The 14,433-nt window shown below is 52.8% G+C and overlaps 1 protein-coding gene across 3 annotated transcripts in view; it reads right to left on the bottom strand.

Annotated features, from left to right (window-relative positions):
• LOC119382355 (ruvB-like 2) overlaps nucleotides 1-14,433 on the bottom strand; it is a 240,933-nt gene that overhangs the window by 97,542 nt on the left and 128,958 nt on the right. For all 3 annotated transcript variants that reach the window (XM_037650049.2, XM_037650053.2, XM_037650052.2), the window contains exon 9: nucleotides 13,149-13,278. In XM_037650049.2, coding sequence (XP_037505977.1) covers nucleotides 13,149-13,278 — 130 coding nt within the window. The remainder of the gene's footprint in view (nucleotides 1-13,148; nucleotides 13,279-14,433) is intronic.

The raw sequence follows: 14,433 nt of genomic DNA, 5'->3' as shown, positions 1-14,433 counted from the left end.
GTTTTATAGCCACCGTCTGTGACGTAAGCCTCCGGTGACGCTGCGTTGGCGCTGTCCCTTATCTGAGGCGTGGTGTAGCATGCAGCCGTGTCACGCCGGCCTAGATAGTGACGAGGCGGAGGCTGCGCCGGTTTGTGCGCACTGTGTCACCACATCACCCCCCCCCCCCCGCGGTTTTCGGGATGTCATCCGGATTGACGGGTATCTGTGTGTCGGCACATCACCCCCCCCGCGGAGTGCAGAGCCCTCAGGGTCTGTAGAAATCTGGGAGGCGAGCCAGACGTCCAGAGCGTGTCGTGACCGGAGCGGGCTGCGACGTCGGCGGCTGTGGATAGGTGCCTGTGGTTGGAGTGGCGCTGTCCGGTTCGTTCGAAGCGATGTATGCGGGCTTGAGCCGGTCAATCGAGACGCGGACGTCGTTTCCGTTCAGCCGCAGAGTGAAGTTCTTGTTGTCGCGATGGACGACAAGGTAGGGTCCACTGTAGGGTGGATGGAAAGGCCTGCGGACGGTGTCGTCACGGAGGAAAGCGTGCGTGCACGAAGCTAGCTCCTTGAACATGAAAGGTGTAGGCTTGCAGTGGTGGGCTGCAGGTGACGGGCGTAAGGCGGCGATGGTGCGTCGAAGCCGGGCGACGAAGTCGGTGGGGTCTGACGTCGTAGTGCTCGATGGCAGTGAGGCGAGGAATTCACCTGGGAGACAGAGCGGTTACCCGTAGACGAGCTCTGCTGGTGTAGCGTGGATGTCCGGCTTGAAGGTGGCGCGAAGACCGAGGATGACGGCTGGGATGGCCTCGAGCCAGGTTGAGTCCAAGTGGCACATAATGGCTGCTTTGAACTGTCGGTGGAAACGCTCAATCATTCCGTTGGCACAGGGGTGGTAACTGGTGGTCCTCAAGCGTTCGAAACCGATGGTGAGCCCGAGGAGCCTGAAAAGGTGCGACTCGAACTGTCATCCTTGGTCTGTGGTTACGCGGCGTAGGACGCCGAAACGAGCAATCCAGCCGGTGAAGAAGGCCGAGGCGACGTCTTCCGCGGTGATTCCCTCGAGGGCCCATGCCTTGGGCCATCGAGTGTACCGATCGATGGCGGTGAGGCAGTAACGATAGGGTCCAGCAGGGGGAAAGGGTCCTATGATGTCGAGGTGGACGTGCTCAAACCGACCAGAGGGCTGAGGGAATGTTCCGAGTGGTGACGTGACGTGCCTGGTGACTTTAGCGTGTTGGCATTGAATGCAGGAGCGCGCCCAGGTGCGACAATCCCGCTGCATGGAGGGCCAGACATAGTGGTCAGCCACGAGGTGTGTAGACGCGCGTATGCCTGGATGGCTGAGGTTGTGGAGCTGGTTGAAAAGCCCACGGCGATGGGACAGGGGCACATAGAGCCTGCTCCGTCCAGTCGACATGTTGCAACAGACTGTGGTTGCCGACCCTGGAATGGGGACTTGTTGCAGCTGTAGTGAGGACCTGCCCTTGAGAAGTTCCTGCAGTTCGGCGTCCGTAGTCTGAGCCTCGGCGAGGACGTCCGCTGTTATGTGCGCAGAACTGATGGCTGCTACACGTGAAAGCGCGTCGGCGACCACGTTGTCTTTCCCGCTGACATGTTGGATGTCGGTGGTGAACTGTGCAATGAACGAGAGTTGGTTCTGCTGTACAGGCGGGAGTTTGTTGCGACGTTGAGAGAAGGCGAAGGTAAGAGGCTTGTGGTCGGTATAGATGGTGCAGTTCTGTGCTTCGAGAATATGGCGAAAGTGTTGCACTGCTTCATATATCGCCAGAAGTTCTCTGTAATAGGCTGGCAAACTTGTCGGGGCGGTGGTCGTGGTTTTGTCAGTGGAACTGGCGGTTGAAGGGGTCGTTTTCCGAGCTTCAAGTTTCTTGGAGAAGAATGCCAAGGGATGCCAGGTGTTGTCCACGCGTTGCATGAGGGCGGCACCGATGGCGAAACTAGATGCGTCCGTGAAGAGTCCCAAGGGAGCGTCTGGCAAGGGATGGGTGAGAAGCGTGGCGGTGCAGAAGGCAGCTTTGCAATTTTCGAAAGTTTCTGCTAACGTCGGTGTCCACGTGACGGGTTGGTTTCCTCATAGGCCAGCCAAAGCATCATGAAGGGGAGCCTGGTAGTCGGCTGCATGTGGCAAGAAACGCCTGTAGAAGTTCAGCATGCCGAGGAAACGGCGAAGGTCTTTAGCGGTGGCGGGTTGAGGGTAATTTTGCAAGTCCGAGATGCGTTGGAGCAAGGGCCGAGTTCCCTCAGATGAAACTTCGTGGCCGAGGAAGTGGATGACGGAAGCGCCTAGCGTGCTTTTTTGGATATTGACGAGTAGACCATGGTCATCAAGGCGTTGGAACAGCAGACGAAGGTGCCTGTGGTGCTCTTTGGCGTCGCGGGAAAATACCAGTATGTCGCCAAGGTAAACGAAGCAGAAGTCGAGGCCGCGGACGACTTCGTCGTTGAAGCGCTGAAAGGTTTGTCCAGCGTCACTCAGGCCGAAGCTCATGAAGGGAAACCCGAACAAGCCAAAGGGAGTGATGATTGCCGTTTTCGGGACGTCATCCAGATTGACGGGCATCTGTGTGTAGGCCTTCACCAAGTCTAGCACGGAGAACACGTGGCAGCCATGAATGCGATGGGCGAAGTCCTGTATGTGGTGGACGGGGTACCTGTCCGGGATGGTGCGCGCGTTGAGGGCACGGTAGTCCCCACAGGGTCGCCAGCCTTCGGTCTTCTTCGGAACAAGGTGGAGTGGCGAGGCCCATGGACTGTCAGAGCGGTGGGCGATTCCTTCGCGGAGCATGGCCTCGAACTCTGCTTTGGCTATGTGCATGCGGTCAGGGGCAAGGCGACGGGCGCGGCAGAAAACCGGGGGCCTGAAGTGGTCCGGATGTAGTGCACGGTGGTGTGCTGCACTTTGCGTGGCAGTCCGCTGGGGCGCGTCAATCCGGGAAATTCGGCGAGGATGGTGTGGTACGGTGAGTGATTGTCAACACTGAGTACCTTGATGCTTGGCTGTTGGGCGGTTGTTCGCTGGCCTGGTGTGGATTGTCCCGTTGTCACGTCGATGAGGAGGTCGTTACGGCAGTCCGGAAGGAGGTTGTAGTGGGCCAGAAAATCTGAGCCGATGATTGGCTCGGCGACGTCGGCGATGACAGAATTCCAGCGAAGGTCACGGTGTAAGTTTCTGAGCTGGATGTGCAGGCGGAGCGAGCCATACGTCTTGATTGTGGAGCGGTTTGCCGCGCTGAGCTCGAAAGACGTAGGCGGACGAGGACCTTGAAGATGGGATCTCAGGTAGCAGCAAATGTCGGAACTACTGATTCGTGATTTACTACTGAACAAGGAACTACTGCTTCGTGATTTGGTCGGTGACGAAGATGCGATGGCTTCCGGGTTGGCAGCTTGCAGCCGTCGCTACGAGCTGCCGTTGGCATTTTCCGCATGCCCAGCGGAACACGGTGGTCGACATTGCCGGGCTTTGTCCCCGAAACGTCGGTGGTAGTAACACGGGCCGTTATCGGGTTGCCGCAATGAAGTGGTGTTAAGGTTGCGGCGTTGCGGCGCTGGTGCATCGGAAGACGTTCACCCAGGCGTTGTTGAATGGAGGTGAGCTGTCGATCGATGTCGTCATTACGGCGTGCAAGCTCCGCGGTGTTCAGCGGTGCGGCGACAGCCTGGATGGTGGGCGACAGCTGCGGCAAGGAGACCTCAACGACGCGATCAGCAATCTCCGCAAGTTCGTCGAGAGGTAGCCTAACCTGAGCCCGCAGAATTGCCTGGACGTGCGGAGGGAGTCGTTGGAGCCAAAGCGCTCACAGGAAGGAATCCTGGACTTGCATGTTGCCCGCGAGCGCACGCATGTGGCGCAGGAGCTGTGATGGTTTGCGCTCGGCAAGCTCTGCGGACAGGGCAGGGGCTCTGACATCCTCAGTGGCACCGGCAGGTACGGCCAGGGGCGCGGATACGTTGCCGGGATGTTGCTGCTGCAGGGCCTGCAGTTGATGTTGAAGTTCTTCCGCTTGCTGGCGAAGAGCGGCAAGGGCTTCCGGGTCGGCCATAGCGGTGCGGTTTGTTCGGTTTCCGGGTCACCAGATGTGGGATGCCGTGTCGATGGAAGGACGCATCCCAACATAAAACGTAACAACTGTTTATTAGCGAACTAGCAGCAGCGGGGCGAGCATACCGACGCTGCGCTCAGTCGGGTAGCGAAGGAATCATCTCTTCCGAGCTTGGCAGCTTGGTTTTATAGCCACCGTTGGTGACGTAAGCCTCCGGTGACGCTGTCCCTTATCTGAAGCGTGGTGTAGCATGCAGCCGTGTCACGCCGGCCTAGATAGTGACGAGGCGGAGGCTGCGCCGGTTTGTGTGCACTGTGTCGCCACAGAGTCAAACTTCGCACATTCAGAAGAACAAGTATTTGGGTTTTAAAGAACTAAAGTTTCAAAAAAGTAAAACACAAAGTCAAAAAGTGAGCCTTGCCGCTAAAACAGTCACCACTACCGCGGCGATACGAGTCACATAACGGATCAGTCCTCGTCGCTGTCAACGCTCTTCGATTTCGGGAAATCGGCCCTGCTTTGGTCCACTGAAACCTTTTCATGAAGCTTTGCTGTAAAAAATCTTCTGCTTCTGTTTGCGCCAGTCTCGCACGCATGTTTCGGGAACTCCAAACGACCGCTATGCGGCCCAATTTTCGTCCGTCTCTGCACATGTAATAACTATTCTTTTAAATGCAGCATCGTGGTGCACTCGTCCAGTATTTGGAGTGTGCACTTCCATGCCGTCGATGCGAACGCAGAACGCGATGACAATCTCCTCAGCACACGTATGGCAGAAATGGCCAAGGCGCGCCTGGCGGCCATTTTGAAATGCCGATGGCAATATGATAACCGAGTTTCTTTCTTTTTTTCGGTACTCGATTCTAACGTGCATGCAATTTTTGGACTCGTTTTACCGGAAAAAAGGTGCTCGTTAGATTCGAGTAAATACGGTACCACACAGGTGCTGCAAGGATAGCAGACACCGTGCTTATTTTGGCAACCATGATTGCTACCCCCGCATGTGCGGGAGCACAGCTTAGAGAGCTTGTTGGGCGCAGAGAAAACCATGGGGACATCGTGCCTGTCAGCAACTTTCTTGAGTTGATGTGTGACCTTATGGAGATAAGGCACCACAACAGGCCTGAACGGTTCACGTTCACAGATAACCCTCTTACTGGCTTTTGTTTTCTGAAACAGGGCTTCGGCAACGGCTGTGAGCAGCGACATAGGGTAACCTGCAGTCAAAAGTCGGCGTACCTGATTATCAAAGCTCTCCTGCATTTTATGCTCCCACGACTTTTTGAGAGCCGATTCCATACATGTGGACACTTTTCCTCTTTTGACAACTTTTGAATGTGCTGACTTAAAAGACACCAACTCGTTTTGTGCGCGGGGACTGTAAGCCCAACACACGTGACGGTCACATACTTCGAGACTAAGGTCCAGGGCTTGTAAAACAATAGTTTTGGGGCAGCTCATGAGTGAAAGTAAGCCCTTGTCCGTGTTGCTTAAAAACATTTAAAATGTCAATCACCATCTCACGGTAGTCAAAGGCAACATTTAAGAACACAATAAAATCATCAACATATCTAAAAGCTCTTAAAACCTTCAAGTCATCAAAAATATTGTCTAAAGACCTGTCAACATGAGCTAAAAAAATGTCTACAAGTACAGGAGCAACACAGGACCCAATGCAAATACCATCCCACTGTACAAAAGGCTGGTCATTAAAAACGATAAAAGTGACTTGAAGATAAAATTCTAACAGACTCAAAAATGCCCCCACCTCCCCGAAGGGAATCGTGAGAAAATGCGAATGCATTTCTTGCGGCGAGAGTACACGGCGCAGTAATTTTAATGGCGTAAATTAATGACGAGACGAGGGTTTGTACCGTAACCATTCATTTACACATTCATCAGCACCTGTTTGTGTTGTCATTGTACCTGACGGCCATAATCTCAGCCTTGTGGTCGCCGTTGGCGTTTCACAGCGGCGTCTCGAGCACACATTTCGAGAGGCGCCCAGCCAGCGGACGGGAGAGTGGGGCGCAGGGAGGAGAGAGAGCGAACGGCGAGAGAAGGAGCGGCGAAGCACTGCACCCAATGCCACCTAGAAGAGCGGTGCGGAGCCGGCGCGCGCCCGCGCAAACCGCGGTGAGGAGGCGGAGCGCGCGCAGTCACGTGGGGTGTGACGTCGCTGCGCCGTTGCTACAGACGCTCCTCTCCTTTCCTCGCGCCGTTGCTATGGGACGGCGGATTCAGGGTCGCTTATAAAGTGCATTCGCACTTAAAAATTTGCCACAGTCAGCCCGACATCGTTCTGGAACGGAACAATTGACACTACGCCCCCTGGCGTAGTGTCAATTGTACCGCACGCTTTTAATAGGTGATAACACAGATGGTGTACGTGAGGGACAATGCCGAAGACTTGCTGTGTACCGGGTTGTCGTTCCGGCTACAGAGGTACGAGCGGAAAGGTGTCGTTGGTTTGCCGACAATGGCGGTAGAGGGATGAATACGTGCAATACCGCGACAGGAAGCTAGGAAGCTGGCGGATTTACCTTCGATTCTGGACACGTTAGTGTGTGCGAGAAGCATTCTGACGCCACCGACATTATTCGAACGGACGACTTCATAGTGAATGGAAAAAATGAGTCTTTGCAACGCGAGAAGGCAAAGTTGCGGGCCCGTGCTGTTTCTTTCGCAGCTTGCTAGTTGTTTAGAATAACAGAGAGCTGAGCTATTGGCCTCGAGATCTTGGAGTGGCGCCCTCTCGCGTGTGACGTCAGAGCTGGGGCTCCGCTCTCAACCACGCTGCAGCAACCGCTGCTCCTGTATGCGGATCGTCTGCTTCAGGCGAGAACTTTGTCGAACGAACAGCCTCGCGACGGTCAACTAACGCCTGCAACGAATGTTTTCGAGTGTAATCTTGAACTTGTTTTAGTTGCGGCCCAATCGACAGGGCCAAGAAATCCCCCGGATGGTCGACGAGTGCACCGATGCCACCGGCCGCATTGCTGGTTAGAAAGTGAAACTGTGTGTGAGTGTTCTCGCTCGTTATCTTGTTTCTGCCGTACAATACTGATTAGTTTGGGTGGTGCTTTCGATATTTTCAGTAAGCGTGCCCTTCTCCAGCATCTACAAGTATGTAGATAAAGCTTGTGAAAGGTAGCGGTGCCTCATCGAGGGTGAGGCAGTGTACGACGCAGGCACGGTGTAAGAATATACTCAGGTGCTGACACTCTTCCCCCAACGCATAGAAAACTGCAATCTACGCGCGGCCAGATAATGTTCGGGTTCTTATCAGTTGACTTGCAGTTTCATCGGCGCCTTCTTCAAGGGCGCTACGAAAAGCGGGGCAGTCATCTCCATAGCAACGTGCATGCTGCTGATAACGTGCATTTTTTCTGTGCCTTTTGCTGGATAATGTGCATCCGCCAAGCGGCGTCGAGGGGCGAAATCGAGAGAGTAACAGGAGAGGGCATGGCGAGCGCAGCGGCGATCACGCACTCGCGGGCGCTCTCCGCCTCGAGCCATTAGATGGCGCACCGCTCAACGGACCCATGACCGAACATTATCTGGCCGCCTAGGCGCGCGCAGTGTCAACACCTGAATATTCTTACACCGTGGACGCAGGCCACGTTGTTGAATGTGCGGTTGAGGCCGTCAACGGAGATCGCATCACCGCCGCTGCTTTCGTCCTGCAAACAAGTGCGCAAGTGCCGCCTTGTTGCACACCCCCCTGCCGATGCCCATGATCGCAGTTTGTTCCGTAATGTTGGTTCAGTGAGAACGATATTACGTCGTAGTTCCTATTAATACCGCACAGGGCCGTCGCATGGGTATTAGAATATAACAAATAGTTAATCGCTGATTATACCACGCACAGGGCCACAAACATTAACGTGGCAAAGGCAAGCTGGGTCGAGTTTCACGCTACGCAGCGTAACGAAAAGCTTAAAGAGCTCTGCTTTTAAAAAAGCGTCTGCACTGCCTAAGGTGAAAACTTTTACAGAATGTGCACTAAACAGGGGCAACAGGTTTCGCTTATGACGTTATGATAAGCAGTCCGGTAGGCGCGCGCTTGCCTTCATAAGTAAAATACGTATGTACGCCATCCAAGTGCAGCCGTGGTCTCAGATATCCTGCGCCGCTCAGCTGAGTTCACGAGGCGCGCTTTCCTGCGAGGCGATTCGGAGGCCGCGTCGACGGCTCTTTGTCTAGGGGCCCTCGCGGCAGGTTGTGGGACGGCACCACACCTGGTGTAAGTCGCCTATGCTTATAGCCGGCGTGCAATAAACGCCTTAAGTATTGGCGGGGCCCTTAAGCACGGTCACAAGCTTACCTAAGAGTCGCGCGTACGGTGGGCAGCAGAAGTCACTGTATGCGAAGTGCTTGCTGCACACGGTCGATGAAGGCGTGGGGCGCTTTCCCATTCTGAGCTAGGAATGCACTTCTTCTTCAGCTTTGGGTCCTTAGGGTAGTTGTAAAAGCTAACGCCTTTTTCACGAGCGGACGAAGTCACTGAGGCACAGAGCAGTACTTCACCACTGCGCAGCACTCGCTGCGGCGACAAGCGGCCGCAGTTCCAAAAAACAAAGAGTTGTAGTTCTAAATGAACGCTAAAAGCAGTCCCACGGTTGTTCGAACAGCGTCAGTAGCCACCGTACGCAAGATAGCCAATTGAACTGCTTTTTTGTTGAGATTTACCACAACGGTGGTTTCAACACGGCGCCGGGCCTACGTAGCAGACGAAAGCGCGCGAATCCCCGCTCTGACGTCATACAGGCGCCGTTCGCAGCGCCGCCATCGGTCGCACACCAGGCCAATAGTTGGTAAGTATTGTGGGGATTCGAGGCGCGCCCGAAGCCACTGCGCGGGCATTTCGCCGTTCCGCGAATCCTTTCCCTCTCCCGTTCTCCCGCGACGGCAAGTGGCGTCATCTTACGCTACGCGCCGGCTCTCGTGGTGGCGCTGCCCGCGGTCTTGGAGCCGCGAGATTCGGCGACTGAAGTGCGTGCACGCCGGGACGAACTCTCTCTCTCCTCGGACGCCGCTGGGTAAGCATGTATTTCCTTCCGGTCCAACGTCCCCTTTGGGAATCGCTGGACTGTAGCCTGCCTGGGTGCCTCGGCATCCTTGCAGGCGTGTTTACCACAGTGTTAGCTCCGGTTCGTACGCCAAGCCGAAGAGTGGTGCCTAGTGCTCGTGCGCGGTCGTACCACGCCCAGCCGCACTTGCCGGAGGTCCACGCGTACGGAGATTGCCCTAGCTCTCGCGACCAGGCCCAGTGGTCATCGCGAGAGTGCGCAGCATAGCTGCGAGGGACCCTTTTCCCAAGCGGCGTGTCAAAGCTCGCCATTGCCAGCTGCGACGTGCTCGCGGCCCCCTTGGTGTATTGTCCGCGCGGGAAGCTCTTTGCTTCCCCGTGCCCCGGGAGCGGACGCTGTACTGTGTGTGTTGGGGTGCCGCCGAAGGCAAATAAAGTGTTTGTGTGTGTGTTATCTCGAACACTGTGTTTATGCCGCGCGGCGCTCAACGCCTTTGCTGGCTGAGCGCGCGCGGAGCGGTGCGCTAAACGTAAGCAGGCGACAGTAGACGCGGCCCTGTGGCTCGCTAAGCCTGAAGCCGCGGTAGTCTTCGACTCCGGTGAGCATCGAGGCTACCACAGTATTCATTCTAAAAAGACACAGCCCGCAAACACGGACACAAGAACGAAGTCACGACACCACATACGCCGTTTGTGGTGTCGTGACTTCTTTCTTGTGTCTGTGTTTGAATGCCCCGTCTTTTTAGAATAGTTTTTTAGGTTCTTTCCCGCTTATTAAATGCTTTGCATTATTTCCTTGTTTGCCGTTGTTAAAAAAAAGGCATTTTTTCTATTTTTATTGACTGAATAGCAACTAAGCTAATTTTTAAAAAATTTGTATATTATACTTTAGAGTTTTCCTTATTTTTTGCATTAGCTTGCTCCCTTCATGTACTGGCCGTGCAGAGAGTTTCCATACGCTAGGAAACTGTCGCTTACGGACATACCTTGCGAAAGCTTCGTCACTCCATATTTCAAGTGTTGCTGAAGCTCTGTGAGGTAGGCTGCAGTGGAGTGAAGTTAGCTTTTATGAACTGTTAACACAGGAATGTAGAGCTTTTCTTTTTTGTAATGCGACCGTGTTAAACTCCCGCGGCGTAGATGGCCTGATTGCAAATAGCGTGATCGGCGCTGGCTCAACTCCCGCTACGAGACTTCAGTTGGTGAGTTGGTGGGCGAGCTGGTGGGGTTTGTGCAGTGTGACAAGTCTAGGTAAATATCCCGTGCTCCACTGCCTGAGGTAATACTCTCCTGCTCCACTGCCTGAGCTAAGGAACCTCGCTGGAACAACATATACAGCTAATATTGCTGCGTCGGCATGACTGTATCCATCGCAGCCTTGATATTTAAAAAAAAAAAAAAAACGCGAAAGTAAGTTTTTTACACGCCTATGCGACTAACACATCGTATATCAGGTGAAGTATGAGTGGTAGTTGAAATATTGCGGTTCGGTGCAGGTTAAACCATTGCCTCGACTCGGCACAGCATTCAGCCGAGCGCAGCGCGCGCGCACGAATGCCCTGGCGTTGACCGCAGTGACCCTAGCGGCCGCCTCTGTCCCTGTATGAAACTGCGGGCGGAGTTTCGTGACCAGAAAAGCATTGAAGGGCTCTGGTAACGCTATTCGCTTAACCCCCGCTATCACGCTAAACTATAACTGTCTACTAAGTCGTCAAACGCGCGCGTGTATGGCGCTGCAAGCGTAGCGCCGTTGTAAGCGTGATAGTTTTGAAACGCTCCTTGATGTCGCCAGCATGTGCTATAGGACGGTCGTACGAGAGAGCCCGAATCAGCGCTGCGGCAAACAAACAAACAAAAAAAGGCTTTGTCGTGCGCACTTGAGGCACTATTTACAGTGGCACTGCATTTATTTCCTCCTTGGTGGCGGCGGCGCAAGCCAGGAGATGCAAACTGGAACTTGGTGGTTAGTGCCTACTACCGTTTAATGCACAGTTATGCGGCGTTCAAGGCAGTTATGTTTTAACAAAGTTAACGCATGCAGCCGGAAATATTCGCTCTATCCACACGAAAAATACTCACCTTTGCTCAATGCGGGAGAACATACGCAGCAGCGTGGACATCAAAACCGTAGCTAGCAGAGGAACAAGCTATGCACAATAAAGAAACAGAGTGAACAACCCCGCTACGCGCTACGTATGCCACTTGATAGCTTTCGCTACGCGACAGTTGACAGTAGGCAGTTTTCGAATAGCATACGCTAGGTTAGCGTCAGCGTTTGCGGCCCGCTATTTCCGTCACTGAATGGGAGCCCGCAAGCGGTTAGCGTACGACGCATGCGCAGCTGCGCCATAAGCCAATGCAAAGCTTTGCATACGCTATTCGAAAGCTCCCTAGTAGCGCCAGAACACTCAGCCTACCGAGAAGCAGCAAGCTAGCAGAGCGGCAGCGCATTTTGGGGGGGGGTCACACATATTTACAACCGCTCAGAGGTGATTATCACAGCACTATGGAAGCCTCCATTACAAAGGTGCGTAGAAGGACACGCTTGGCGTGTTAACGCGTTCTGCGAACGTATCCCTGGCGCTGCTTCTAAAGTTACGTTTTCCCACGCTGAAACTGACACGGGCTTGAAAATTCTTGCTTGTGAGGCCGTTTCGGCGCAGTTCGGCGCAATTTTTGCAATTTTTATGCTTTTGGAGCAGCTTGGCGCAGGAAAACGGAATCGTATCAAAAATGCGCAATATGCACAGCTGTCTCACCCCTGAACTCTACATTCTACAAGGAAGGTCTCACATGCCTCGTCGATATTGGTGGGGTGCCTGAGAAAACACGACACCACCCTCACATTAGGCATTACACAAGAGAAGGTGAGTCGACACTCTGCTTGGCGTCGTGGCTTAATCGGCACGCACGCGCGAGCAGCGTATCTATCAACGTTGCACAGGAGCACTGTTTCATTTGTAGAATAATCATTGGTCCGTGGCCTTGAGGACACGTTGGTGGCCTCAAGATCGTCTTGACGCACCGTGATGCTATTGCCAGTGACAGACACTGTCAAACCAGAGACTCTGGTGCAGTTTGGCGCAATTTGCGTCGATTTTATCAGAATGCTGCAGTAAACCTAATTTGGTGCACTTTGGCACAGTTGGCGCAGGAGTGGAATCACTGTATTTTTCAGAGTCTTAAATAGCATCTTTGAAGCTCGGGATCAGAACGAGTGAGGTTTCCGATAAACGCCAACGAGCGGCGGCGTCTTTTTTCTCGCCAATCGGAATGGCTTGCAAGATACCAGCCTTGTCGACAACATCCGCTTCCTGAACGATCGCGGCCGCTTGTAAGATAACTCAAGGGCTTGTTACATCTAGTGCTACCGCCGCTACAACAAATCATGCTTGTTATTGACACGCGGTGATAACAAAAACACCCTATCGGGTGCTAACGCACAGCATGTGTGATAAAGAACACAGAGCTACATGACGTAGTCACAGAACACCCAAAAACATCGCGCAATACAATGTGCCATGGTTCATGCTTCCCGCATGCCACACATTAGCCGGATTCTCTCCCCTTCCACCGCTCCGAATGTGAGGAGAGCATCCAGGTGCGCCCTTTAGCCGCAGCCATCGTTCGATTTGAAAAATGCGTTATTCGCAAAAATCTCGAGCCAGCGTTACCGTGACTTTCGTTCCCTTTCAATAAAATTACGGTGGATTTTCTCTGATAGGAGCACAATTTCCCTGAGGGTTTCCAGAGTATTTAGAGACTATCGAAAATCCCTGAGAATTCCTGGTTTTCCCGGTCGGTACACACCCTGCTTCCAGGCCTCACACTGGCAAATTATTCTTTAGTTAATCCTGACTTAGCCATTATCGTGCATATCTTTATCTGACCTAAGTTGCTGTTTCCACTTGAAGGATGCCATTTCCGTTTTCACTGAAAACCTTCAGTTATTAGTCAGTGCTTTGTAATTTATGACACTTCTTTCTATCCTGCATGTCCACTGCCACAAGCAAAGTTTACAGGTGTGCGTACTTTCACATGTTTCACTAACAGACTTTGCAGCTCACCTTTCTTCGCTTGCAGACGAGGTGTGCAGTTGTGATCAGTTGGATGGCATACCGAAGTGTTGTCTCCATGGCAATCCTCGTTAGAACTGTCACCGCTTCGTCACTCATTTCAACGTCTTCTTCTTCACACCTGAAAATATGACCAACAACAGCTAATCTAGCACCCTACAACTTTTTCTCCATCCCTTTCCCACACATTATGAAGGCTATATTATACTTTAACAGCAAGCACTACCGTATTATGGAAGTGAATATTATTCGGTCACCATTAACGAGGGTTGCCTTTCTGACTGAGCTATGAGAAACAAGACTATGCATAAGAAAAAGTGCCATAACACACATTGACGTAACAGGGGTGGAAGCGGGCTTGAGTGTTTTGGAGCAGCTCAGGGAGCAGGAATAATGCTGTTTAGGAGCAGCTTTGGAGCACCAAAATGTGTGTTTTGGAGCAATGCAAGGTAGTTTTGGAGCAGAATTCTAGGGTCGAACATCATTGTTGTTTAATTTTTTTTAATTTCTGGTAAACACAAGAAATTCCAACGATTTTAGAAAACACTCAATGCTGATGAACCAACCACACTTAAGACAAATGACACACACACACACACACACACACACACACACACACACACACACACACACACACACACACACACACACACACACACACACACACACGTTTACGTGCTATCATTAAAACATCACAGCTGTGATAGAGCAATGACTCAGGAAAATGAAATAAGCGATGTTTTGAATAGCTACACTTGACTAGACTGACAAATGAAAAACGTTCATGGTAATGAACGTTTTTCAGCAGCGGCGTTTTCGCGCTGCGCGTTTGCAGGGTTGCTACATTTTCGTCAAAAGCCTATGCCGGCTTCAGAAAGTTCCTTTTAAGTGCGCGGAGGTCAGCGCCGTGTGGAGGCATTGGAAGAAACCAAAGAAACACGCGTCTGCACCCTAAACTCCGCTTGTCGGACGAGCGGGCGATGCGCGAGGCGTTTTCTTTTCTACTTCGAGTAGGAAAACGCGGCGGCACGATTTTGAGATGGCGTTCGTCAAAATGACGCAAGCGACCCTCCGACCACGCGTCAGTCGCGCATGAAATCAAGCCATTCGGGACGCAACAGCGCGATTTCGCAAAGGCGTTTGTCAAAAAACACGCGTGTCCCTCCAAACGCGTAAATCGCGCCAAAAATTGCACCATGCGGTTCCGCCTTTTCCCTTCAAGTTCCCTTCCAAGATTTGTCAATTATTGATATCGGTTGTATGCACGCAAATATGC

Source organism: Rhipicephalus sanguineus, chromosome 2, assembly GCF_013339695.2.
Source record: "Rhipicephalus sanguineus isolate Rsan-2018 chromosome 2, BIME_Rsan_1.4, whole genome shotgun sequence".
NCBI classification, from domain to species: Eukaryota; Metazoa; Arthropoda; class Arachnida; order Ixodida; family Ixodidae; genus Rhipicephalus; species Rhipicephalus sanguineus.
Note: the sequence above shows the minus strand (reverse complement) of the source record. Positions and strands in the feature narration are given on the sequence as shown.